The 27,916-nt window shown below is 38.5% G+C and overlaps 1 protein-coding gene across 4 annotated transcripts in view; it reads right to left on the reverse strand.

The window, feature by feature from the left end:
* Window positions 1-309: 309 nt before the first annotated feature.
* The window catches only part of cltcl1 (clathrin, heavy chain-like 1), a 110,868-nt gene continuing 83,261 nt past the window's right edge, over window positions 310-27,916 (reverse strand). The window contains exons 24-33 of one of the 4 annotated variants that reach the window (XM_073910007.1): window positions 21,002-21,109; window positions 20,738-20,905; window positions 18,525-18,674; window positions 16,067-16,198; window positions 15,173-15,283; window positions 14,877-15,047; window positions 12,985-13,206; window positions 8,315-8,335; window positions 2,620-2,695; window positions 310-1,075 (exon numbers count right to left, since the gene is read on the reverse strand). In XM_073910007.1, coding sequence (XP_073766108.1) covers window positions 969-1,075; window positions 2,620-2,695; window positions 8,315-8,335; window positions 12,985-13,206; window positions 14,877-15,047; window positions 15,173-15,283; window positions 16,067-16,198; window positions 18,525-18,674; window positions 20,738-20,905; window positions 21,002-21,109 — 1,266 coding nt within the window. In that variant the 3' untranslated portion in view covers window positions 310-968. Of the gene's footprint in view, window positions 1,076-2,619; window positions 2,696-8,308; window positions 8,336-12,984; window positions 13,207-14,876; window positions 15,048-15,172; window positions 15,284-16,066; window positions 16,199-17,733; window positions 18,385-18,524; window positions 18,675-20,737; window positions 20,906-21,001; window positions 21,110-27,916 lie in introns of those variants that run through there. The other 3 variants (XM_073910006.1, XM_073910008.1, XR_012384033.1) reach the window with 3 other exon arrangements.

A 27,916-nucleotide genomic window follows, 5' to 3' on the forward strand; every position in this document is an offset into this window, starting at 1 on the left:
ATGTCTCATGAAAACATTATTTATAATTAATAAAATAAAAAAACAAAATAAAATAATTTAATAAAATAAAATGAAAAAAAAATTAAATAGTAAGCGGGACAAATTTTGTAATGAATCATGTAATAATCAATAATTATTTATCGTTGGTAAAACAAACAAAAATTAAATTTATTAAATAGTAAGCGGGACAAATTTGGCAATGAATCATGAAAATGTAATTATTTATCATTATTAAAATTAAATATAAAAACTAAAAATAAAACAAACCAAAAAATAAAATAAAATGAAAAATCAAACGTGGAACAATTCTTTTTTTTCATGAATCATGTATTCATTTATTCATTTTCTTTTCGGCTTAGCCCCTTTATTAATCTGGGATCCCCACAGCGGCATGAACCGCCAACTTATGCAGCATAAGTTTTACACAGCAGATGCCCGTCCAACTGCAACCCAGTTATGGGAAACACCCATACACACTCATTCTCTCTCACACACACACACACACACACACACACACACACACACACACACACACACACACACACACACACACACAACGGCCAATTTAGTTAATCAGTTCCCCTATAGCGCATGTGTTTGGACTGTGGGGGAAACCGGAGCACCCAGAGGAAACCCACACCAACACGGGTAGAACATGCAAACTCCACACAGAAACGCCAAGTGACCCAGCCGGGACTCGAACCAGCGACCTTCTTGCTGTGAGGTGATTGTGCTTCTTACTGTACCACCGTGTCGCCCAATATCAATAATGAGATGCAGAATGAACATATCACAGGAGGGTGAATAATATTGTGTTCAGCTGTAAGTTAACAAGTAGCATGTGGTGTGTGTGTGTGTTGTGAGTGTTTCGTGCCGCTTGTGTGTGTGTTTGCAGAGAGTTTTCATGCTTCCTGAATGCAGCACAGGCACATATTTCCCAGCAGGAGTGACGGATGCGCAGGCCGGACTCAGGGCTGCAGGTTGAAGCCGTAAACTGGGGGAGTGAAGCCGTATGCTGGAAAACTGGGCTGAGGAGAGACGGGAGGATGACTGCTGCTCAACGTCAGCTGCTGACCTGCACACACACATTCACAGACACACACACGCATGCGCGCACACATTTACAGACACACAAACACAAATGCACAGAGACACACATGCAAACAAGCACACACAAACAGAAACACAAATACACACATACACAAGCACAAATACACATACACACATGCAAACAAACATACACACACACACACAAACAGACAAACAAACATACACAAATGGAAAGACAGACACACACACACACACACACATTCCCACAGGCATACAAACAAACAAACAAACAGACAGAAAGACAAATAAACACACACACACACACAACCACATACACAGCAGACACACACACAAACAGACAAACATACACAAAAAAACACATGCACACAAAAATACACACACAAACAAACATGCATACACAAAAACACGCATACAAACAAACACACACAAAAATACACGTTTACACAAACACAAACAAAAACACACACACATACACATACACACACACACATACACACACACACACAAACAAACAAAAACATAAACAAAAATACACGCATACACACACAAACACACACACACACAAAAATACACGCATACACACACAAAAACACACAGAGACACACAAAAATACACGCATACACACACAAACACACACAGACACACACAAAAATACACACAAACACATAGACACACACAAAAATACACGCATACACACACAAACACACACAAAAATACACACAAACACACAGACACAGACGCACAGACACACACACACACACACACACACACACAAACACGTGCACACAAAAATACACCAGCCCACAAACACACAGCACACACTCACACAAGCACAAACAAATAAACATGCATACACGAACACACAAATGAACACGCGCACACACACATACACACACACACACACACACACACACACACACACACACACACAAACAAAAGTTAACACAAACAAACAAACAGACAAATAAACACACACACACACACACACACACACACACACACACATTCATATTAATGAGCAGTTCACCTTTAAAGTGGACAATGATCTGTGAGAGATTCTGCATCTCAAACACTTCAGAAAGCTTTCTGTCCACTCACTATTACAGATTAAAGAGACTGCAGGAGACGCACGAGTCAGAGAATCAGCTTTTAAAGCACGCAACGAAATGCAACTAAAAACAAAACAAAACATTATACACACAAGAGTCTATACAGTCTTCATTTTTATATTTACACTCATTATGTTTTGGTACACGACCTCTTTGTCTCTTATTCCGCGTTTAGTTCTCACTTTTGTGTGTATTAATTTTACACGCAGTGTCAATGATTTGATGCACATTTTTTTTCTATCCGCGACATTGATACTTTAGGCGGGAATTTGATCCCATAGAAATACTGTGAAAAATTCCTTGCTCTGTTGAATATAATTTGGAAAATATTTCAAAAAGAAACACATTTACACAAATACATTTGACTTCAACTCCATATATCTGATGCTATTTTTTTATGGGGACTTTAAACACTCCAGACAGACTGATGGTGACGTACCGTAGACTATGGATGAGGCTTCAGGACTCTGCTCTTCAGACGCTCTCTGGCTTTCAGCCTCCTGCAGTTTATCCACCTGGAAAAGACACACAAGTCAACAGTGCAGGAAACATCACTGTCAAAGTGTCATCCTTCATCCAAACGCCGTTTATTCAGCCGCTGTCATGCCCTCCACACACTCATATAAACAGCCACGTCTTCTTCTGACGGCTGTTTACTATGGAGATATATTTGTGACTAAAAATGAGCGCATCTTGATTTATTACACGATGGTCTGGAATACTTGATTCTAATTGGTCGGTCGGACATTTCAAGGTATGTTATTCCAAGATAACAACTGCTGAATAATCCAAGTATTTTTTATAGATCAAAGAATATTTTAAATGACTTTCACTCTTACTTATTATTACACGACTGACTGGAATGCTTGATTCTGATTGGTCAGTCGGACATTTCAAGATATGTTATTCCGAGATAACAACCAGTGAATAATGATGAATAATCCAAGTACTTTCACTACTGTTTTTGTGTTTGGTGCCATCTCATGACTGAATAATATCCAGGTTAGTGTTTTCATTTTAATTATCTGTGTGAAAATCAAGATAGAGTACATCTGGGTGGTTGTTTTCGGAGAATAAAGCCCTTCAGTCTTATATAAGCACATGTCTGGCTCAATATTAAAAATAATAAAGAAATATAAAAATATATAATAGAAATATAAGTAATATTTCTTACTTATTACACAAATTATCTGGAATACTGACTCTGATTGGTCGGTTGTAATATTCCAAGGTATGTTATCCTGAGATAACAACCGCTGAATAACACTGATTAATCCAAGTACTTTACGCTGCTGTTTTTTTTGTGTTTGGCGCTATCTAGTGTCTCAATAATATGTAGGTTAGTGTATGCCCCATTCAGCCGGTTTCATTTATGTCAGTTTTGCCTTTAATCAAAGAATAATTAACTTATTAAGTCTCAGAACAATGTTTAGTGTGTAATTTTTTTGAGTTTTGTGGCAGGTTTCTATGTAAAAAGCAGGATAAAGTACATCCAGGTGGTTGTTTTTGCATAATTAAGCTGCTCAGTTCCTCAAACCGCCTTTGTTCCTTAATTATTACACAACTGACTGGAATTCTTGACTCCGATTGGTCGGTTGTGTCATTCCAAGGTATGTTATTCTGAGATAACAACCGCTGAATAACACTAATTAATCCCAGTACTTTATGCCACTGTTTTTTGTGTGTGTTTGGCGACATCTAGTGACTGAATGATATGCAAGTTAGTATGTGCTCCATTCAGCTATTTTTCCATTCTGTCAGTTGTGTCTTTAATTACAGAATTAATAACCAATACACAATTGCAAAATAGGAAAATCACTCTATAAATGACAAAAACAACAACTGTTCAGAAATTATATGATTTGTGAAAATAAAACCCTCGAAAACCAAATACATTTTTGCAGATTTCATTAATAGTAAGTATTTTTTGTTGCCACAAATATAATCCCATAGTTTACTACAGCATCATCATCATCACGCCATGCAAATGCTAATAACCACACATGCTATAATGCTTATGCTGCCTGACAAAAAAACTCCCATTCAAAACTACTTAATACAAGAATGCATCATTTTCTGTAAAGCTGCTTTGAGACAAAGAACTGTAAAGAGTTACAGAGATAAAACAACATAAAACCCTACAAATCTACACTGCAACATGTCCAATACATATAGTGATCATTAGAATGTGAAATGTTAATACTTGGCATCTCTAAATGTCCTACAGTGAGACTAAAGCACCACATTATTGAGTTTTTGCAGTGTTTGTCAGCTTTCTGCAGGGTTATTAGAGGTCAATAGAGTGTGTTCACACTTGGCAGGCTTGGTTTGATTGAAATGAACTGAGGTGTCATATAAAATGAGGCAGGATCAGATAAAACGAGGTGTGACTGCTTTGTTAAATAAGTGCGGTTCATTTAAATAAGTGTGAACACAGGCACATGAACTAAACGAGCAGACTGAAACAAAATGCGTCTCGCTCCACTTCCAAACAAACTGAATTAAATGTGTACATTTCTTCTTTTTTATTTGGACCAAACGGACCAAGAAAACTGAATTGTCATTAGTGAAAAACTACAGCTACAAAATACTTTTAAACAAGAGTTAATGAAGTTTTTTTTAGTATTTATGCGTAAATCGGAGTCTTTTTTTCCTTCTTTCTTTATGCTTCTTTAGTGGCATTTTGATTTTATTTCAAATGTAAAGTGCTTTATAAATAAAATGTATTATTACTCTATTATTATTATTATTATTATTATTATTATTTAATGCATATCATACAGATTGCTGTAACCCTTTCATGTAAAAAAGAAAACTCTTAACACTTAATACTTAAAACTGAAAAAAGTAATTAATATTCAAAATAATGAGACTCTGCTGACTCCTGCAGGTCAGACTCATGCACTGCACACTCTGTGGAGAAGGTTGTAGTAACAGCCGTACATAATTATGGTTCAAACTGTATGAGGAGGATTTGATGCATCAGTCATGAGAAACATTTAACATTTAAATAACACACACATGCATTTATTTTGTCAATTGTGTCAAGTGAAGTTTCAGTCAATTGTGAGGACATTACATTAGTTTCCATTTTTTTTATACTGTACAAGCTCTATTGTTTGTTTTATTTATAATGTAGGAGCCGTAATTTAATTTAATATGTATATTAGTAGTGCTGAAATACATGTACGGTTTACATATGTTAATGTGTTAAGTTGTGTACATTTGCTGATTTCACCCCTACCCCTTTGTTTGTGATGGTTTTCTCCGCCTTTATTAGACTGTTTTAAGTTATATTATGAGATATAAAAGGGAAAGACAGCCAGGGCAACACAGTTTTTTGACTGGTATTTATTGTTATACCGCATGAGAATTCAGTAAACATCTTTAATTGAAATGAAACCAAAGTCAATTTATTGCCCGACTGATTTCCTGAAAGTTGTGATCGTACATTTATAGCACATGTTGAGAGATGTAAACAAAAACGTATTCCCTGTTTTACAATTTTTAATTTCTATAGCTTCCGAGAATCCTAAAGAGCCACTTATTGGTAAATAATGTTACAGCAGTTTCAACATCAAGTTATGATGGAATTGCCTCTTGTTAGTTACGAAATAGTTTTATAAGCAAGAAATGTTAATGGATGATATGATGACCACATTAAAATGGTCTACAGCACATTTAAAAACAATAAATGTTGACCAAAGTGCTTTATAAATGAACCATTACACACAATCAAGACTTGCATATGTAAACAAAATACAACTAATTACAATGAAATGCATGTTTCTGTAGCCCTCCCGCAACCGTAACCCCAACCTTCACAAGAAACTGCAGTTTTAATTCCTAAAAAATCTAACTCTGTATGATTTATAAGCCTTTTGAGAAACAAAAACATCAGCAATGTCCTCATAATTCACCATCTGTGTCATACCAGAGTCATTATACACATTTGTGTCCTCATATCTCACAAAAACATAATTTCTTTAAAATTGAATTATAAGGTTTTATGCGATTTTGGAATCATTTTCTTATGTGAATTTCTGGTAATTTACACTTACCGGCCACTTTATTAGGTACGCCTTATTAGTTCCGGGTTGGACCCTTTAGAACTGCCTTAATCATTCATGGAAAAGATTTAACAAGGTGCTGGAAATATTCCTCAGAGATTTTGCCTTATATTGACATGATAGCATCACACTATTGCTGCAGATTTGTCGGCTGCACATCCATGATGCCAATCTACCGTTCCACCACATCCCAAAGGTGCTCTATTGGATTGAGCTCTGGTGACTGTGGAGGCCATTTGAGTACAGTGAACTCATTGTCATGTTCAAGAAACCAGTCTGAGATGATTCATGCTTTGACATGGTGTGTTATCCTGCTGGAAGCAGCCATCAGAAGATGGAGACACTGTGCTTATAAAGGGATGGACATGGTAAGCAACAATACTCAGGTAGGCTGTGACGTTGACATGATGCTCAATTGGTACTAATGGACCCAAAGAGTGCCAAGAAAATCTCCCCCACACCATTACACCACCACCACCAGCCTGAACCATTGAAACAAGGCAGGATGGATTCATGCTTTCATGTTGTTGGCGCCAAATTTTGACCCGACTATCCGTATGTGGCAGAAGAAATGGAGACTCAGAGCAGGCAGAGTTTCTCCAATCATCTATTGTCAGTTTTGGTGAGCCTGTGTGAATTGTAGCCTCAGTTTCCTGTTCTTAGCTGACAGGAGCGGCACCCGGTGTGCTCTTCTGCTGCTGTAGCCCATCCGCCTCAAGGTTGGACGTGTTGTGTGTTCAGAGATGCTCTTCTGCAGACCTCGGTTTCAACGAGTGCTTATTTGAGTTACTGTTGCCTTTCTATCAGCTGGAACCAGTCTGGCCATTCTCAACAAGGTGCTGGAAATATTCCTTAGAGATTTTGCTCCATATTGACATGATAGCATCACGCAGTTTCTGCAGATTTGTCGGCTGCACATCCATGATGCCAATCTCCCGTTCCACAATATCTCAAAGGGGCTCTATTGGATTGAGCTCTGGTGACTGTGGAGGCCATTTGAGTACAGTGAACTCATTGTCATGTTCAAAAAACCAGTCTGAGATGATTCACGCTTTATGACATGGTGCGTTATCCTGCTGGAAGTAGCCATCAGAAGATGCAGACACTGTGCTCATAAAGGGATGGACATGGTCAGCAGCAATACTCAGGTAGGCTGTGTTGTTGACATGATGCTCAATTGGTACTAATGGACCCAAAGTGTGTCAAGTGTGTCTCCCCCACACCATTACACCACCACCAGCCTGAATTGCTGATACAAGGCAAGATGGATCCATGCTTTCATGTTGTTGAACCAAATTCTGAGCCGAGCATCTGAATGTGTCAGCAGAAATGGAGACTCATCAGAGCAGGCAACATTTCTCCAATCTTCTATTGTCCAGTTTTGGTGAGCCTGTGTGAATTGTAGCCTCAGTTTAGCCACAGAACTGCCGCTCACTGGATATTTCCTCTACTGCTGACCATTGTCTGTAAACTCTAAAGATGGTTGTGCGTGAAAATCCCAGTAGATCAGCAGTTTCTGAAATACTCAGAGCAGCCCGCCTGGCGCCAACAACCATGCCACGTTCAAAGTCACTTAAATCCCCTTTCTTCCCCATTCTGATGCTCGCTTTGAACTGCAGGAGATCGTCTTGATCATGTCTACATGCCTTGGCTGATTAGAAATTTGCGTTAACAAGCAGTTGAACGTGCTTTATTCGGTGTACCTAATGAAGTGACCGGTGAGTGTATATATCCCCTGTAATGTTTTTCATGAGATATTTTCCCAAAGTTTGCATGCGCAAAAGATATATTAATGAAATCTCAATATCCATTTGCATTCTGGTATTTAATCTTTGTGTTGTTTTATTCTCTATTGATTTGATCCTTTGATGTTAATGTAAAAAAGTTGTAAGTACTGTATTTCTTTAAAAATTAAAACACACACACACAGGCTTACCACAGCTAAAGGGCAGGGCAGTGTGGGTAATAAAGCAAACTACTGATGCACCAGTTATACAGTGTCTGTTCTACATGCGCTAGTATCTAGCAGACAGGTAATATAAAGAGAGAGACAGAGACCTTCACCTGTCCTGCTAAAGCATCCACCTGCAGACGAGAAGAGCATTACACGCACACTGATTAAACTGCAGAGTATAAACTATATGAGGACGCTTTAACTGTATACAGTTGAATTCAGAATTATTCTCCCCCCTGTTTATTTTCCCCCAATTTCTGTTTAACGGAGAAAAGATTTTTATTTAACACATTTCTAATCATAATAGTTTTAATAAGTCATCTCTAATAACTGATTTATTTTCTCTTTGCCATGATGACAGTAAATAATATCTGACTAGATATTCTTCAAGACACTTCTATACAGCTTAAAGTGACATTTAAAGGCTTAACGAGATTATTTAGGGTAACTAGGCAGGTTAGGGTAATAAGGCAAGATATTGTATAATGATGGTTTGTTTGGTAGAAGATTGAAAAAAAAAAAACTTAAAGGGGCAAATAATTTTGACCTTAAAATGGTGTTGAAAAAATTAAAAACTGCTAGCTGAAATAAAAAAAATAAGACTTTCTCTAGAAGAAAAAATATTATCAGACATACTGTGAAAATTTCCTGAATCTGTTAAACACCATTTGGGAAATATTAAAAATATTAATATTTATTATTATATTATTATATTATATTAATATATATAGCGATACGGAGTATAATTTCAGCAGATGGAATGAATATTTGGAAAGAATACATAACTTTAGAAACATTGTGATGATTTTAGCGAGAGCATCTGCATAGAATATAATAAACCAATCACAAACATTGATAAATACAGTAATACTATAATTCTGTACAAATAAAAGATACAGTGCTTTGTTCTAGCAAGATTCAGACCTTGATAGTTTTCATCGTATATACAGTTGAAGTCAGAATTATTAGCCCTCCTTTGTATATTTTTCAACTCATTTCTAAACATAATAATTTTAATGACTAATGTCTAACAATCTGTAGACAATCCAAAACTAATATTGCTTAAGGGGGCTCAGGGGCGCAACTGCACATTTACTGATGGGTATGCGGCTTCAACTTTTGCGCGCCCCCCCTTCAATCCAACTATATTTTATAACAGGCAAGTGATAAAATGTGGAAAATATTTCCATCAATAAATTAAAGATATTTTTTCATAAAGATATCAATATGCTTAAAAAAAACAGTTTCGCAGTTCTGAACACAACTGAAATAGTTTGAAGTATAGTAAAAGGTATAAATACATTAAGCATGTTAAGTCACAAAGAAATGCATCTCATACCAGCCCAAATTTCTTCTTAATTTAATTTTCACTTACTAAATGATTATAGCACCTTGACTAGCCTTGCTTTTGGACTTTTTGTAGTACATTTGTCAAAACAAAATGATAGACATGGGAGTCCTAAAGGGCAAAAGAACATTGCAATTACTTCTCACATTCAGACTGAGGCAGAAGGTCTGTCTTTGCAAGAACAATTGACTGAAACTGCTAAAAGTGAAATAAAAAATACTGTCAAATGTTTAGTGTAAAAAAACAGAAACAAACAGTGTGAAATGTTCTATTTAATTGAAATGTTATAACTTTGTTTGTAGCTAAAATTAAAATAGTTTTGAGCTAAGAAGTTACCAAAAGGCCTGATGAATCAATATGATACATAATAAATTCATAATAACATGTGGTATAAAAATGGGGTGAGGGGTAAAATGATTTTTTTAATTTAATAAAATACAATATTATACGCGTATAAAATGCTAAATACATTTTTTAAACAAAAAATATATACATTATTTGAAACTTTTAATATGGATAATTTCAAAAATAGTTTTGGCACAATGGCGCCCCCCCCCCATGTGTGGCACCCCTATGCACTGCATATACTGCATACCCCCTTTTTGCGCCACTGAGGGGACTAATAATATTGACCTCAAAAGGGCTCGAAACTGCTTTTACTCTAGCAGAAATAAAACAAATAAGACTTTCTCAAGAGGAAAAAACACTATGGGAAATACTGTGAACAATTCCTGAATCTTTTCAACATCATTTGGGAAATATTTGACAAAGAAATTGACAGGAGGGTGGATAATTCTGACTTCATCTGTATATCTTATTCAGAGGACGCTCATTTCTACAATCAGAGCAATAATTATGACACTAAAACACTTTGGAATCTGATATAGACTCAAATTAACTACTTATTTTAAATGAGCTTAAACAACTTCTTGGCGTCTTGGCGTTGTTTTTGTTTTCTTGATTGTTTTATGTTCAAATTTGTCAAATTTGTAAAAACAAAAGAAGTTAACTTAATGGATTTGGGTTGGGACAACATGAATGAATTGTGTGGAACCCTACCACAGAGAATATATATATATATATGATTATGTGTGCGCGTTTGTGCATGTGTGTCTGTCTGTGTGCTTATGTGTGTGAGTGTGTGTGTGTGTGTTTGTGCTTATGTCTGTGTGTGAAATAAAACTTTGTCATTGTCTGTGTGTGGCTGTGTGTTTTTGTATGTGTGTGTCTGTGGCTTTATGTTTGTGTGTACACGTCTGTCTGCTTGTCTGTGCATGTGTAAATATGTGTTTGTGTGTGTCTGTGTGCTTATGCCAGTCAGTGTATGTATGTGTATGTGTGTACTTATGTCTGTGCGTGTGTTTGTGTGCTTATGTCAGTCTGTGTATGTGTGTGTACTTATGTCTGTGCGTGTGTTTGTGTGTGTTTGTTTGTGCTTATGTCAGTCTGTGTATGTGTGTGTACTTATGTCTGTGCGTGTGTTTGTGTGTGTTTGTTTGTGCCTATGTCAGTCTGTGTATGTGTGTGTACTTATGTCTGTGCGTGTGTTTGTGTGTGTTTGTTTGTGCTTATGTCAGTCTGTGTATGTGTGTGTACTTATGTCTGTGCGTGTGTTTTTGTGTGTGCTTATGTCTGTTCGTGTATGTGTGTGTACTTATGTCTGTGCGTGTTTTTGTGTGTGCTTCTGTATGTGTGTTTGTGTGCTTATGTCAGTCTGTGTATGTGTGTGTAGTTATGTCTTTGCGTGTGTTTTTGTGTGTTTGTGTGCTTATGTCAGTCTGTGTATGTGTGTGTGCTTATGTCTGTGCGTGTGTTTTTGTGTGTTTGTGTGTTTGTGTGTGGTTATGTCAGTCTGTGTATGTGTGTGTACTTATGTCTGTGCGTGTGTTTGTGTGTGTTTGTTTGTGCTTATGTCAGTCTGTGTATGTGTGTGTACTTATGTCTGTGCGTGTGTTTTTGTGTGTGCTTATGTCTGTTCGTGTATGTGTGTGTACTTATGTCTGTGCGTGTTTTTGTGTGTGCTTCTGTATGTGTGTTTGTGTGCTTATGTCAGTCTGTGTATGTGTGTGTAGTTATGTCTGTGCGTGTGTTTTTGTGTGTTTGTGTGTGCTTATGTCAGTCTGTGTATGTGTGTGTGCTTATGTCTGTGCGTGTGTTTTTGTGTGTTTGTGTGTGCTTATGTCAGTCTGTGTATGTGTGTGTACTTATGTCTGTGCGTGTGTTTGTGTGTGTTTGTTTGTGCCTATGTCAGTCTGTGTATGTGTGTGTACTTATGTCTGTGCGTGTGTTTTTGTGTGTGCTTATGTCTGTGCGTGTATGTGTGTGTACTTATGTCTGTGCGTGTTTTTGTGTGTGCTTCTGTATGTGTGTTTGTGTGCTTATGTCAGTCTGTGTATGTGTGTTTGTGTGTGTTTGCGTGCTTATGTCAGTCTGTGTATGTGTGTGTAGTTATGTCTTTGCGTGTGTTTTTGTGTGTGCTTATGTCAGTCTGTGTATGTGTGTGTAGTTATGTCTTTGCGTGTGTTTTTGTGTGTTTGTGTGTGCTTATGTCAGTCTGTGTATGTGTGTGTGCTTATGTCTGTGCGTGTGTTTCTCTGTGTTTGTGTATGTCTGTGTGCTTATGTTAGTCTATGTATGTGTGTGTGTGCTTATGTCTGTGCGGGTGTGAATGTGTGTTTCTGTGTGTGTGCTTATGTCAGTCTGTTTATATGTGTGTCTGTGTGTATGTGTGCGCTCACAATGGTGCTGATATTCTTTTGCTTATGTCTGAATGTGTGTGTGTGTGTGTGTGTCTGCATGTATGTATGCATGTCTATGTGTGTGTTTTTGTGTGTGTGTGTGTGTGTCTGCATGTATGTATGCATGTCTATGTGTGTGTTTGTGTTTGTGTGTGTGTGTGTCTGCATGTACGTATGCATGTCTATGTGTGTGTTTGTGTTTGTGTGTGTGTGTCTGCATGTACGTATGCATGTCTATGTGTGTGTTTGTGTGTGTGTGTGTGTGTGTGCCTGCATGTATGTATGCATGTCTATGTGTGTGTTTGTGTTTGTGTGTGTGTGTGTCTGCATGTACGTATGCCTGTCTATGTGTGTGTTTGTGGGTGTGTGTGTGTCTACATTTACGTATGCATGTCTATGTGTGTGTTTGTGTGTGTGTGTCTGCATGTACGTATGCATGTCTATGTGTGTGTTTGTGGGTGTGTGTGTGTCTACATGTACGTATGCATGTCTATGTGTGTGTTTGTGGGTGTGTGTGTGTCTACATGTACGTATGCATGTCTATGTGTGTGTTTGTGGGTGTGTGTGTGTGTGTGTCTGCATGAATGTATGCATGTCTATGTGTGTGTTTGTGTGTGTGTGTGTGTCTGCATGTATGTATGCATGTCTATATGTGTATTTGTGAGTGTGTGTGTGTGTGTGTTTTCCTGCTCACCTTGCTGATGTACTCCCTCATGACCTGGATGAAGTAGGGCATGGCGCAGTCCATCAGTGTGTGTGTCCAGCTGAGCTCCAGCACCACGTCCGGCGGCAGCAGGTCATATGAGCTGAAGAGACACGCGGCGAAACACTCGCGCTTCCCTTCTGAAACAAACCAGCGCAGCAGATCCAGAGCCACCGCCGCGTCCTGAGACTCTGACGCAAACTGCATCGCATCCTGACACACACAGAATAATTTATAAAAAATTGACAGACAGACAGACAGAGCAGGTAAAATAAGTATTGAACAAGTCAGCATTTTTCTCAGAAAACATTTTTCTAAAGGTGCCGTGGACTTGAAAATTTTTTCCTAGATGTTGGTAACAACCAAAGAAAAAACCTAATTAAATTAGTTTATAAATGAAGTTCTGTGTAATAAAGTGAAATGACGCAGGGTAAAAGTGTTAAACACATGAAGAAAGGGTGGTATAGTTCTGCAGTGAAGGCCCAGACAGCAGCTGAAATCTCTCAGTTGTTCAGCAACCCTCTGCCCTTCCTCAGTGTAAATGAAGATCAGCTGCTTCAGTCCAACATCTACATTAGCAGGAGGATGAAGATGAAACCAGGGTGGACATTTCAGCAAGACAATGATCCAAAACACAGCCAAGAAGACTTCAAGAACACTCTGTTGAAGTCTGTGGATGGAAGGATGGGCAGATGGGAGGATAGATGGATGGATTGGTGGAATGGATGGATGGATAAATGGGTGGATAGAAAGATGGGTGGATGGAAGGATGGACAGAATGGATGGTTGGGCACATGGAAGGATGGATGGGCAGATGGAGGATGGATGAGCAGATGGATGGATGGATAAATGGGCGGATGTAAGAATGGATGGGTGGATGGATAAATGGGTGGGCGGATGAAAGAATCGATGGGTAGAATAAATCGATGGAAGGATGGGCGGATGGAAGAATGGATGAATGTAAGAATGGATGGGCGGATGGAAGAATGGATGGATGTAAGAATGGATGGGCGGATGGAAGAATGGATGGATGTAAGAATGGATGGGCGGATGGAAGAATGGATGGATGTAAGAATGGATGGGCGGATGGAAGAATGGATGGATGTAAGAATGGATGGGCGGATGGAAGAATGGATGAATGTAAGAATGGATGGGCGGATGGAAGAATGGATGGATGTAAGAATGAATGGGCGGATGGAAGAATGGATGAATGTAAGAATGGATGGGCGGATGGAAGAATGGATGGATGTAAGAATGGATGGGCGGATGGAAGAATGGATGGATGTAAGAATGGATGGGCGGATGGAAGAATGGATGGATGTAAGAATGAATGGGCGGATGGAAGAATGGATGAATGTAAGAATGGATGGGCGGATGGAAGAATGGATGGATGTAAGAATGGATGGGCGGATGGAAGAATGGATGGATGTAAGAATGAATGGGCGGATGGAAGAATGGATGGATGGAAAAATGGATGGGCGGATGGAAGAATGGATGGGCGGCTGTATGGATGGGCAGATGGAAGACTGGAAAGGAGGATGGAAGAATGGATGGGCGGAATGGATGGATGGGCAGAGGGATGGATGGATGAGGGAATGAAAGAATGAATGGGTGGAAGGATAGATGGATGGAAGGGTGGGCAGATGGAAGAATCGATGGGCAGAATAAATCAATAGATGGGTGGGCGGATGGAAGAGTGGATATGCGGATAGAAGAATGGATGGGCGGATGGATGAACAGGTGGATGGATGAATGGGTGGGCGGATGGATGGATGGATGGAACACTTACTTTTGTTAATGTTGTGCAAGTTCTGTTTACTGCAAATAAATAAATGTGTAGAGCTCTGCATCGTGTGTGTGTGTGTTGTGGAGTCAGTGTGTACCTTGTAGAGTTTGTCTTTCTTGCAGATCTGGATGCTGTGAGTCCAGCGCTGGTTACTCTTATACAGATGAGCAGCGATACGTCTGAACTCCAGCAGCTCATGAGTCTCCAGACGCTGAGCCAGAGAGATGGAGTCAAAGTTATCAAACACATCAATGGAGGAGCGCAGACCCTGAGGAAGAGGACGAGCAGATTATGAAGCGTGTGTGTGTGTATATGAGTGTGTGTATATGAGTGTGTGTGTGTGTGTGTGTGTGTGTGTGTGTGTGTGTGTGTGTGTGTGTGTGTGTGTTTCACCTGATAGTCCTCCTCCTCCGTCAGCAGGTTGTTGAGTGCTTCATTCACAGCTCTGTTGTTGTGACTCTGCACTGATCTGAGATACGGTTTAACCAGCCGCAACTGATTCACCTGCAAACACAAACACAATAAAACAAAGCCAAACACTGGCAGCCTATTTCTACAGCTGAAATAAAAATCTTGTACAAACAACAAGCAAAAATAAAATCTGTCTTATTTTAATTGAAATTCAGCATTTTATATTCTTATAAAATGATAATACATCTTTTTTCACTCATCAGTTTACCTCATAATTATATAATAAGAAACAAAGACAAAAAGACAGAACTGCAATATAAAAAGTCCCAATTGTATTTTTAATCACAGTTCCATGCTGAAAATAAAAGAAAATAAAAGAAAATTAAAAGAAAAATTATTAAAAATATAATTAAAATAAAATAAAACAAAAATAAAATAAAGTAAAACAAATAAATTAAGTAAAAAATAAAATAAAATAAGATAAATTAAAATAAAACTAAAAGAAATTTATAAAAGAAAAGAAAATAAAGAAAAAAAACAAGATAAATAAAAATTAAATAAAAATTAAATTAATTAAAATAAAATAAAAAAAATTAAGTAAGAATTTAATTTAATTTCAATAAGGTTATTTATTGTTTGTAAAATAAAAAGAAAAAAAATTAAGTACAATAAAAAAATTAAATATATATATTTAAAATAAACTAATATAATAAAATTCATAATAAAATAAAATAAATTATATTATAAATAATAAAAACTAATTGAAAGAATCTGATGTTCTCATATATGAAAAATGACAAATGCACATAAATTAATAAACAGTATTAAATTAAAAACACTAAAATATGAGTGTGTTTTGTATCAGTGCTCAGGTACCCTGCTGAAGAAGCTGACGGTTCTGGTGTGATCCAGTCGAGGAGCGAGAACAGAGAGCAGATCATTGAGCAGCAGCGGCTTATAGTCCAAATAAAACTGCAGAGATTTATAATACAGCTCCACATTCGCCACCTTCAGCACACAAAAACAACACAAGAAAAACAGCCTGAATCACAACAGCAATACTCAATAATAACAGTAATCTCAACATCTCAAACCATGACAATTTAGTTCTTTAGGAAAAAACATCAGTGACAAAGTGGATATTTAAATGAAATATAATGCTTCTGGCAGACACTTATCAATACATTATCGGTCATTCAATAGCCGCATTTCCACTATCGTGCCTAAAGCAAGTGAGCCAGGGTGAGCCAAGGCCAGTTGTGTTTTCACCGTCACTTCCGGGGCCTAATCGGGCCAAAACGGGGCTTACTTGGGGCCAGCGGCCGGCCTTTTTTTGCCCGCCGAATACCTTGGGCCAAAGAGGGCTAGATGGGACTTCGGGGCGGAGTGAAAGGAGAAGCGGAGTACGGACACGGTTTTCCGATCGTACAGTACATGAGTACATGCACCAAACAAAACAATAAATAAGGGAAAGAAAACTTCTAGCCTTATAGACTCGGGGTGTTTTTGCGTATGATCGCTCTTATGTTTCCCTTTTAAATGTACGGCTGCTGCATAAAATAATAAAGTTTTCATTTATAAGTGACTTTTTTTTGCTGCGTCCTCCTTGATGTTTCAATGACGCATAATAATCTTTACACCATATTAAAGACACAATAGACAGTAAAGGTTTTCGAGAGATTTTGTCAAGTTTAAAAGGTGTGTTTGTGCACATTTAGATGCCTGTATGTGAATGTGAGTGAGTAAAAGTGCACTCCTTTCACCGCTCTGTTGATGCCGCACGGCTTTTTTTCTTTTTGTTATTTATTTTGGTGATAATACACAATATAAACAGAAAGACATGAAACTTTACAAATTTCGTGTCCACTTTTGTAGGCTCAAAACAATAGTGTCATATCCTGATAAAATAGCCTAAGTTATACTGAAATAATTGAACGAATTACAAATATTGGATATAATTAAATCACATTAAATGAATAAACCAATATAAAACAAACAAAAGCTATAACAGTGTGGGTATATACAATACATGAATTAAACTGTTTTAAACTTTCATTTTACAAAGAATGATTTTAGATATTTTCTAAAAACCATAAACACCGGAGAAGGTTTGAAATAATATTTATTAAGTATTTGGATACGATGATATTAATCAAATCATGCAAACAGAGCATTTTTTGGGTGAGTGAAAGCAGAAACTAGGCAACCTTTTTTCTGTATGCTAGGCTACATATTTTTTTCTTAAATACATGAAGAGCTTTATTAGTGAATGAGCGCAACGAAATATAGCCTATATTTTATTACTTGCTCTTATGTGCTGAAATACGTAACACTTTTCTTTACTTAAGATATCATCCAAACACCCTTAAATAAAGAGGACCTATTAAGTTACCTATTAAGTGTCATACAGCCGATAAGGAAATATTAATATGTTTCAGGACTCTCCGGAGTATTTGGGCTGAATGTTTGACAGCGTCTATCTAAACCAGGATGTTTTCTTGATTGATGATTTTCTTATTTCTTTTCATTTTTCTGTCTTTATTAACAGAGAATTTCTGTGGTTTTATATTATGCATGGTGCGCTCACTGCGCTGGGTCCCTCCGTTAGTGGTGAGACCACTCGATTTCAATGCAAACAGTCGGTCGGAGAGTAAATGAATATGATGAATGAAACACACAGGTCTGTGCGTATAGACATACAATGTAATGCTGTACAGTAGCGTGTCATTTGTTTGTTTCGGTTGTTTTTATTTGAATGGTTTGGTGATGATGTGATGGTGTGCTTTATCTGCCTGATTCACGCTGAAGTGGGCGGGCTGTGTGATGTTTGATTCAGGGGACGTTCTGGGGGCGGGGTTTGTGTGATGCGATGCGAGCTACTAGCCCGACAGTGGAAACGCGACATGATTTCAGCCTCACTGCTCAATCTCCCGGGCGATTGGCCCGGCCTGGCTCGATATAAGCCCTGCCTCACACTGGCCCGACAGTGGAAATGCGTCTATTGTATGCATGCGTTTCTTTGCAAGTGGGGATGATATTTAATAGCTTCTTTTTTATTCATTTTGCATTATTTTGAAATGCATGTTGCATATATGACATAACATATGAAAATCACAATATTTGTGAAATCAAAATATGAGTATATGTAATTTGCATATAGGGCGACACAGTGGTTCAGTGGTTAGCACTGTTGCCTCACAGCAAGAAGGTCACTGATTCGATTACTGAATAAGATATGGCTGAAGACAACAGGGTTAGAGAAAGAGGACATAACATACATTCTGCAGTGTGTGTGTGTGTGTGTGTGTGTGTGTGTGTGTGTGTGTGTGTGTACCTTGCCGATGAGCTCTTTAAAAGTTGCGTCTCTCCAGGCGTCTGTGGGGTGATTCATCATGGTCAGGATGGCATTATCATATTCCTCATATTTATCATACAGGAACACAAGCTCCGCCCACAGATGAGCCTGTTCTGCTGCCCGCAACACCTGACCAATCACAGCACAGCATAACAAACACAACAGCATTAACACAACATGGTTAATGGCATGGATTGTCCATTAAAATAAAGTGTGACCAACAGAAACAGCAATTGGGAAACATTTGAAAGAGAATAAAAATTTCACAAACAATATTGTCTTCAACTGCATGTGTGCTCATCACCATCTTGACATTAAATATTATGCAGGTTAATATTAAATAAATTTTTTAATAAGTAATAAATAAATAAATAATCACATTAAATATGTAATATTTCAGTTTTGAAACTTAACCCTTGTGTATTGTTTAAATTGACTCCCCTTTTGCTTTGCTGGTGGATGTTTTTGCCCCATTGACTTCCATTATAAACACATTTTTTGATTGCAAAGCCATGACCGCATATAATTATGCATTCTTGATTGCTGCTGGTTTACCATGTTGGGAAGAGGTAACGTGTATTTTTTACTGTCGATCATTAGTTGGCACTGTTAACACTTTAAGCAGGCCTGTGCAAAATGTTTTTATTTTTTTTATTATAGTCTTTCAGTGAAGTAAAAGAGCTGATTATAGTGTGTGTGCAGAAATACATTTACTATGTTTACTATGTTATTAGAGCTGAGAGGCTTACCGGACACTTTATTAAGTACACCTGTCCAATTGCTCATTAACGCAAGTTTCTAATCAGCCAATCACATGGCAGCAACTCAATGCATTTAGGCATGTAGACATGGTCAAGACGATCTGCTGCAGTTGGGGGAAGAATGGGGAAGAAAGGGGGTTTAAGAGACTTTGAACGTGGCATGACGGGCTGGTCTGAGTATTTCAGAAACTGCTGATCTACTGGGATTTTCACGCATAGCCATCTCTAGTGTTTATAGAGAATGGTCAGAACAAGAGGAAATTTCCAGTGAGTGGCAGTTCTGTGGGCGCAAATGCCTTGTTCATGCCAGAGGTCAGAGGAGAATGGCCAGATTGGTTCCAGCTGATAGAAAGGCAACAGTAACTCAAATAAGCACTCGTTACAACCGAGGTCTGCAGAAGAGCATCTCTGAACACACAACACGTCCAACCTTGAGGTAGATCGGCTACAGCAGCAGAAGACCACACCGGGTGCCGCTCCTGTCAGCTAAGAACAGGAAACTAAGGCTACAATTCACACAGGCTCACCAAAACTGGACAATAGAAGATTGGAGAAACGTTGACTGCTCTGATGAGTCTCCATTTCTGCTGACACATTCAGATGGACGGCTCAGAATTTGTCCTCAACAACATGAAAGCATGGATTCATCCTGCCTTGTTTCAATGGTTCAGGCTGGTGGTGGTGTAATGGTGTGGCGGAGATTTTCTTGACACACTTTGGGTCCATTAGTACCAATTGAGCATCGTGTCAACACCACAGCCTACCTGAGTATTGTTGCTGACCATGTCCATGCCTTTATGAGCACAGTGTCTGCATCTTCTGATGGCTGCTTCCAGCAGGATAACACACCATGTCATAAAGCGTGAATCATCTCAGACTGGTTTCTTGAACATGACAATGAGTTCACTGTACTCAAATGGCCTCAACAGTCACCAGAGCTCAATCCAATAGAGCACCTTTGGGATGTGGTGGAATGGGAGATTTGCATCATGGATGAGCAGTCAGCAAAGTCCGGTAAGTGTATGAGCACAAATGTAGGTAGTTCGGTCAATTTTTTGCACTGCAACTGATCAACAGTAGAAATTACCAATTTTACCTCTTCCCAACAAAATAAACCAGCAACAATCGAGAATGCATGATTATATGCTGTCATGGCTTTGCAATCAAAACATGTGATTATAATGAAAGTCAATAGGGCAAAAACAGCCCCCAACATAACGAAAGGGAAGTCAATTTGCTCAGAGTGTATTGTTGAGTTCTTGAAAATTTTCAAAGCATTTTCCCAAAATATGTGTCAAAATAAGATCTGTCATCAAAAATCAGTCCATTTGCTGAAACACAGAGAAAGTTGTGCCTCAAAATTAAGCCTCAAAATCACCCCAAAGTGGATAAAAACATCCCCAACAGCACACTAAGGTTAAAGAGATGCACCTTCGGGATGTTGACGCGGGACCAGAAGAGCTCCAGATGTTCCCTCATCCTCTGGGGTTTGTATTTGGAGTACAGTATGGCGAGTTCAGTGAACATGCCCATATGCGCTCGCTCCAAACCCAGAGCTGCTTCTAAAAGGACAATCAGCTCCTCGAAATACCCACGATCCTTAGAGCCAGAGAGCAGACATCAAAAAACATGCCCAGACCTCAAACACAGACTGAGATGATGATTATGATGATGATGATGATGAAGGCTGTTTACCAGGTAATAGTTAATGAGCTCCTCCAGTTCATCTGCATGAGTGACGATGTGGAGGCCTGAGATCTGCGCCAGTCTGAACTCCTCTCCATCCACACATGCAAAACAGACCTGAAGACAGAGACATGTTTTAAGTCTCGTTTAAGATTTCAGTGAGCAAAGGAAAATTGTTGGAAACTGCAAATGGGTTTTGTGCATGACAAAGTGCATCAAACATATTTAAAAAGCATTGGTTTTTGAAAAAGATCTGATTTGCAGTTTGTAAATTTGCACAGACTGCCATTTTTTCAACAAAATGTGTGTGATAAATAAAGAAATTGTCTCTGTGGAGTAAGCAAAATAATCTTGTTTTAGTTTTAATATAATATTATTTTTCTTACCCTATTGGTATATTATTTTGCAAGATATAAAGAAAAACTCACTTTGTAAATATCATTTCTGAAAAATGTTCACTTGTCTAGAAAATGCTTCTTGATTTCAGAATTGTTAGATATTTGGAAACTAGACAAAAACTCCATATAAGAAAAGCCTTTTTTGCAGTGCAGAGATATTTTGTTGAGTGAAATATACTTCATATATATATAAACTTTTGTCACGATCACCAGTGATCCAGCCTGTGCAGATTGTTGGTAAACACACCGGTCGCTAATGAACTACAAATCTGCCAGCAAAAGAACTACAAGATCCAGTCATGCATCCCTCACACATCTGGCCTAGATCCTGTCTGATTGCAAACACTCACAGCTGAAGCCACTCATGAACTAATTACATGGACTATAAAGAGAGCACTTACACACATACACACACACATATCTATGTTGAGTCTTGTTGAACTGATTGTGAACATTACGACACGTTTTCCTTGCCATGTTTTTGACCCTTGTTTATTTGTAGTGGTGGGCAAAGCGAGGCTTCGTGTAACACTGAAACTATCGAAGCAAATGTGTCGAAGCTTCGAAACGTTTCGAAACACCACTCTACGGCGACACCTAGTGGTCATTTTAATTGTATTTCACTGAAACAGCTTCAGCAAAGAACAGTTGAGCAAATTAGGGTATGAAACCCCACTTTGCAGCCCTGAATCTGCAAGTGGTTTATACGAGCGGTTAGAGTCCGTGAACACCATGCGGGAATAATGGGTTCGAATCCATACTGAAACAATTATTTTGAAATGCTTCAATAGCAGTTGGTAATGCTTTGTTATTGTATCGTTTTGTTTCAACATTGCTCTGACATACGAATAAACACCTTGTAAATAAATTTGTATTGTTTTGTTCATAAAACAGGGTTGTTGCTAGATCAGATACAGTTGTGGCCAGAAGTTAACAATAATTATTTATATTATTAATTAAATTTCCCATTGTATTTTATTAACGTCTATCCAAAACCTAAACCCATCACAGTACTGTAAAAATATGAATTATTGTTTTACAGTGTTACAAAAATGATGCTATATCGATGGCATATCCGTAGCTGTATCCTATCTAGACTACACCATAAAACAGTAACATGATTAAAATATATAAAATCATGATTTTGTAGTATTTGGACTAGTCGGGATTCGAACCCAAAACAAATTTGTAACACAGATCTGTTGTGCACACGCACGGTCCACTAAGCCATACAAGACACGGTTACGTCCTTGATCATGCCAGTCAAATGCAGATTCTTCGGGTCTTGAAACGCCTCTGAAATGATCAATGCTTTGAATCGCTTTAGTCACGTGACCAAGTGTTTCGAAACACTTTAGTCACGTGACCTGGGTGTTTCGGATCATGCTTTGGTGCAGTGTTTCGAATCACTTGCGCTTCGGGATCTCGACACTGTGTCGAAACGTCAGTTTCACGTCAGCCATCCTTATTTATTTGTTTACGATGTCTGCTGCCTACACTGACCATTTGCCTGTTCATCAACCACGACTCTGGATTGCCTGTATACATTAGTTTGTTCCTGTATTGACCATTGCTTGCCTGACTGCCGCTCTAGGCAAAGGATTATCATGCCGCCCTCAAGTCGAAAGTGAAAATAAAAGTGATCGGTTTATGAGGTGAAGACCGCCAGGAGGTGGGTTATCACAGGATGAAAGTGAGCACCGTCGGGGTTGCATTGTCGCGGGATGATAGTGGGGACCAGGGGGGGAGGGGTTTGTCGCGGATGAGTGTGAGGACCGTGGGGGTGGGCGGTAGGGGGGCGTTGGGGAGTGCGTTTGCCATCCTCACTATTCTGCTACCCTAGGCGACTACCTAGGTTGCCTATATGGACACGCTGGCCTTGAGCATCACTTCACATTACAACTATATTATATATCTATATACTGTGCTCAGCATATACACCGTATACAATGTAAATTATAATAATACACTGTAAAAGTTTCCATATTTTGTGATTTACAAGTGTTTTCCATTTATTTGAGGTTGTGAATGGGATGTTGATCTCTGCTCTGTCCACTTTTTATGCTGATTCTACTCTACAGTTTAACATAGTGACTTTTATTGACATTTTAGTAGTTTGAAATAATATAATTGCAGTGTTGGGCAATAGCGTCGCTACAAGTAGTGATGCTACTTACTTAGCTACATTTCTCAGTAGCGTGGGGTTAGCGTCGCTACTTTCTAAATCAAATCGTTTTTCAGTAGCGAAGCTATTTTATTAGTCAAGTAGCGCAGTAGCTACATTTACCAATCGCGGTTCAATAAGTGACGGCACTGACATTCACTGAGCTGTGAGGCCGGTGTCTAGCCGAAGAAAGTAAATCCATATGATGGGGAGAAGATGATTTCTTCTTTACGGAACCCCGGAAGGGACGTAGTGGAGGAGAAAAAAATTGGCTGGGTGAAAAAAAAATAATGGTTGAAAGAAAAAAATGGGTGGGAGGAAAATATATATTTCTAAGTTTTTGCGTTCTCTCGCAAAGATGTTTTGCGTTCCCTCGCAAAGATGTTTTGCGTTCCCTCGCAAAGATGTTTTGCGTTATCTCGCAAAGATGTTTTGCGTTCCCTCGCAAAGATGTTTTGCGTTCCTTCGCAAAGATGTTTTGCGTTCCCTCGCAAAGATGTTTTGCGTTCTCTCGCAAAACTGTTTCTCCACAAACACTTCCTGTTCACTTCACTCACGTAAACCCTCCCGTTTTTGCTGAAATTCTCCCATATTTTACCATTCTATCCCACTTTCTTTACATTACTGTGCGCTGATTGTCGCCTTTCACTTTGCAACCTTTGAACCAGTGAATGCATGTATAAGCGCTGACTAACAGACGCGCTCCATACAATAAAAACTGATCCCAGATCAGCGTCTGTACGCGCCATTTAAAGGGACACTTCTGTTATCAAACAAGTGCGCAGCAAATGAATCTCATGTTTTGTTTAGTTTGATAACAGGGGTGTCTCTGTAAGAATGCACAGATCTATAATGAAAGCAGTCCATTACTTTAGAAACTGTTTGTGCTCATTTAAGAGAAAATAAGCTGTTTAAAATAAAACATGCAGGACGGAGATGTTTCATATTATTCAGTGTATTTGTCTGTTTAAACATACACCCGCTCCTCTGTAAATGGCATGTACAGACGCTGATCTGGGATCAGTTTATTGTACGAAGCGCGTCTGTCAGTCAGCGCTTATACATGCATTCACTGGTTCATAGGTAGCATACGCACAGTAATGTAAAGAAAGTGGGGTAGAATGGTAAAATACGGGAGAATTTCAGCAAAAACGGGAGGGTTTACGTGAGTGAAGTGAACAGGAAGTGTTTGTGGAGAAACAGTTTTGCGAGGGAACGCAAAACATCTTTGCGAGGGAACGCAAAACATCGAGGGAACGCAAAACATCTCTGCGAGATAACGCAAAACATCTTTGCGAGGGAACGCAAAACTTTGCGAGAGAACGCAAAAAACTTAGAAATATATATTTTCCTCCCACCCATTTTTTTCTTTCACCCATTATTTTTTTTTCACCCACCCATTTTTTTTCTCCCCCACTACGTCCCTTCCGGGGTTCCGTACTTCTTCCTGTTTTATGGTGTTCGACAACAAACATTTTGGTGCATTACTGCCACCTCTGGTGAAACTTGCTTGATGGAAAGATGACTGAGGGAGAGAAGTTATTTCTGAAGCAGGATTCCTTTTGACCATACCTCGAGAAGTACGTTAAGATGCAATAACTTTTTAAATACATTTCTGATGCTGTGCTCAAAAAATAAAAATACTTTAGTATATATAACACTATAATGCTTATTACAAATATATATATATATATATATATATATATATATATATTTCCCTTTACTATAAATGACTATAGTAATTTAAATGTGCGACACCTGTTTTTATTGGATTTTTAGTTTTAGCTGTTATATACTAAAATGTGTTTCTGTTTAGTACAGCATATTATTTACAGTAAATAACTGAACTGAACTATTATGCCTCATATGCTTCATTGACAGGTTTATTGATCTCATATGATTGACTTGGATTTAAGTTGCTTCGATTTAAAAATAAAAATTGCAAAAATAACTTAGATGTAGCTAAGCTACTTTTGCCATGTAGCTTTTAGCTTAGCTTGCTACATTTCCCAGGGGGTAGCTTTTAGTGTAGTTAAGCTACATTTTAAGTAGAGTAGCTAATAGCTTAGCTCACTACATTTGTCAAGTAGCTTGCCCAACACTGTATAATTGTTACAGTCATATGTACATGGCTTCAACCACGGCGAATGAAGCTCTGCACAAGACTTTTGGCCAGTGGAGAAATTAAAATGGTCATGCTGAACTGAGTCTGGTTCCCTCAAGGTTTTTTTTCTTCACTCCCATCAGGTGAAGTTTTTTTTCCCTCTCCGCTGTCGCCACTGCCTCGCATGGTTCAGGATTGGTAGAGCTGTGCATCGATGAATTTGCTCTTCAGTGTTTGAACTCTCAGTAATGATTAAATCACACTGAACTGAGCTAAACGGAACTGAACTGAACTTAAACACTAAAACCTGAACCACACTGTTCCAGTTACTATGAGCATTTATGTGAAGCTGCTTTGACACAATCTACATTGTAAAAGCGCTATACAAATAAAGCTGAATTGAATTGAATTGAATTGTATATTTTGCTTGTGTGTGTATGCTGTTGGTCGCTGTTACCATCTTGTATGTGTGTATGTGACATTTTCCTGATCTCTGGTGTCAGCCCTCCCCTGGGAATCGAGGAGTTTAGGCCCTGTTTACACTAGTGCGTTTTAGTTTGAAAACGCATAAGTTTTGCTACGGTTACGCCATCCGTCCACACTACGCCAGAGTTCTCGAGCGCCGAAAACGGAGCTTTTTGAAAACGCTGGAAAGGCCGTTTTCATTCTAAAACGCTGCTGCTCCGTCTCAGTGTGGATGGGGAAAGACGGAGACATCTGAAAACGGAGGCGGGGCTGCAAACGTTCGCCTCTCTGATTGGGGCTTTTCCTCAATATTAAGTAGCCTAACACACACAGTTCAGTCTCGCATCCTCTTCTTGTAAGTTAAGACTTCGCAAGTTTGATCAAGGCTGCAGTCTCCCCCTTCTCAGTTTGATATGGAAAACATACCGAGGACACGGGTAAATCTTTAAAGGGAACAGTGTACTTTATAACTTCATTCACATCACCTTGGCTACGTTGTTTCACTTTCTCAACAATAAAATGTAAACATGATTTAAGGAACTGCCTATTTTCTTTTTAATATTAGCAACTTAACAGACAGCAGAAATGTTGAGGCGCCGTGCTGCATATATGAGCGTCATCTTCACTGTGTGGATATTTATAACAAAACGGAGCCTATAACAACTGCCTCCTTTCAATTTCAGTGAAAATACGAAACGCACCCTCTCTTTTGCTGAATATCAGTTTTAATAATCGATAATTATAAAAGTATAACATACAATAAGTGTATACATTGTAGGAAATAAAAGCAAGCGATCAGTCAATGTACCTGGATTAATCATTAACTTATCTTTGCGCTTAACCAAAACATGTTACCCGTGAACAAGTAACTTAATAGATTCCAATGACCAAAGTCAGGGAATTGGCCTATGTCGTTAGATAAAGACAACAACATGAATGAAATATCACGTTTAGCAAATATAGTGAGATTAGATCCAGCGGGAGATGCTTGATGAGCAGTCCGACAAGCAGAGCTCTCATCTGGGTAGAAATGCTGGAGCGCTTGCCCGAGAGTGTGTGTGTGGTCACGTGATGTGCGTTTTCAGCGTTTTGGTGTGGACGGAGAGCAGTTCAGAAACGCTGGGTAAAACGCGAGTGTGGACGCGGATCGTTTTCATTCTACAACGCCGTTTTAAATGCACTAGTGTAAACGGGGCCTTAGATGTCACGTGACATACAGCTCGCATCACGCAGGTAACTCCACTGTCTAAACACACCAGTTTAGAAGTGAGCGCCACCCGCTGTAAGTTTTCTCTGTAGTTTTGGTAAGAAGGGTTGCTCAGTTATAGCGTGCAAACGCTGAAGATGTTTTGTTTATTTTCTATTAGATAGTTTAAAGAGTAATGCCAGCTAGTTTTGGGGTTTTTGTTATATTGTTTTCTTTTATTTGGCGCCACTTAATTCTCGTTTCCCCATCCATAATATACATTGATGGATTTATTTGCTTTTGTGAGATCTTGTATATATTTTTGCTGTTTGACTTCTTTTCACTTTTGTAAATACATTCACTTATTTTTGCTGTATTTTGGTTGTTGTTTTGATATTTTGCCACAAAATTTAATCACATCAAATCATACCTTTTTTAACCCCCAGAGCCAAACTTGAAAGTCGTAACAATAATATGTAAGAAATAATATGGTTACACTTTATTTTGATGGCCCATTTGTTGAATTAAGTTACACTGCATCTACATGCCAACTCATTCTCATTAGATTATAAGTACTGTTAGGTTAAGGTTAGTGTAAGTTGACATG

Source organism: Danio rerio, chromosome 8 (assembly GCF_049306965.1).
Source record: "Danio rerio strain Tuebingen ecotype United States chromosome 8, GRCz12tu, whole genome shotgun sequence".
Taxonomy (NCBI): domain Eukaryota; kingdom Metazoa; phylum Chordata; class Actinopteri; order Cypriniformes; family Danionidae; genus Danio; species Danio rerio.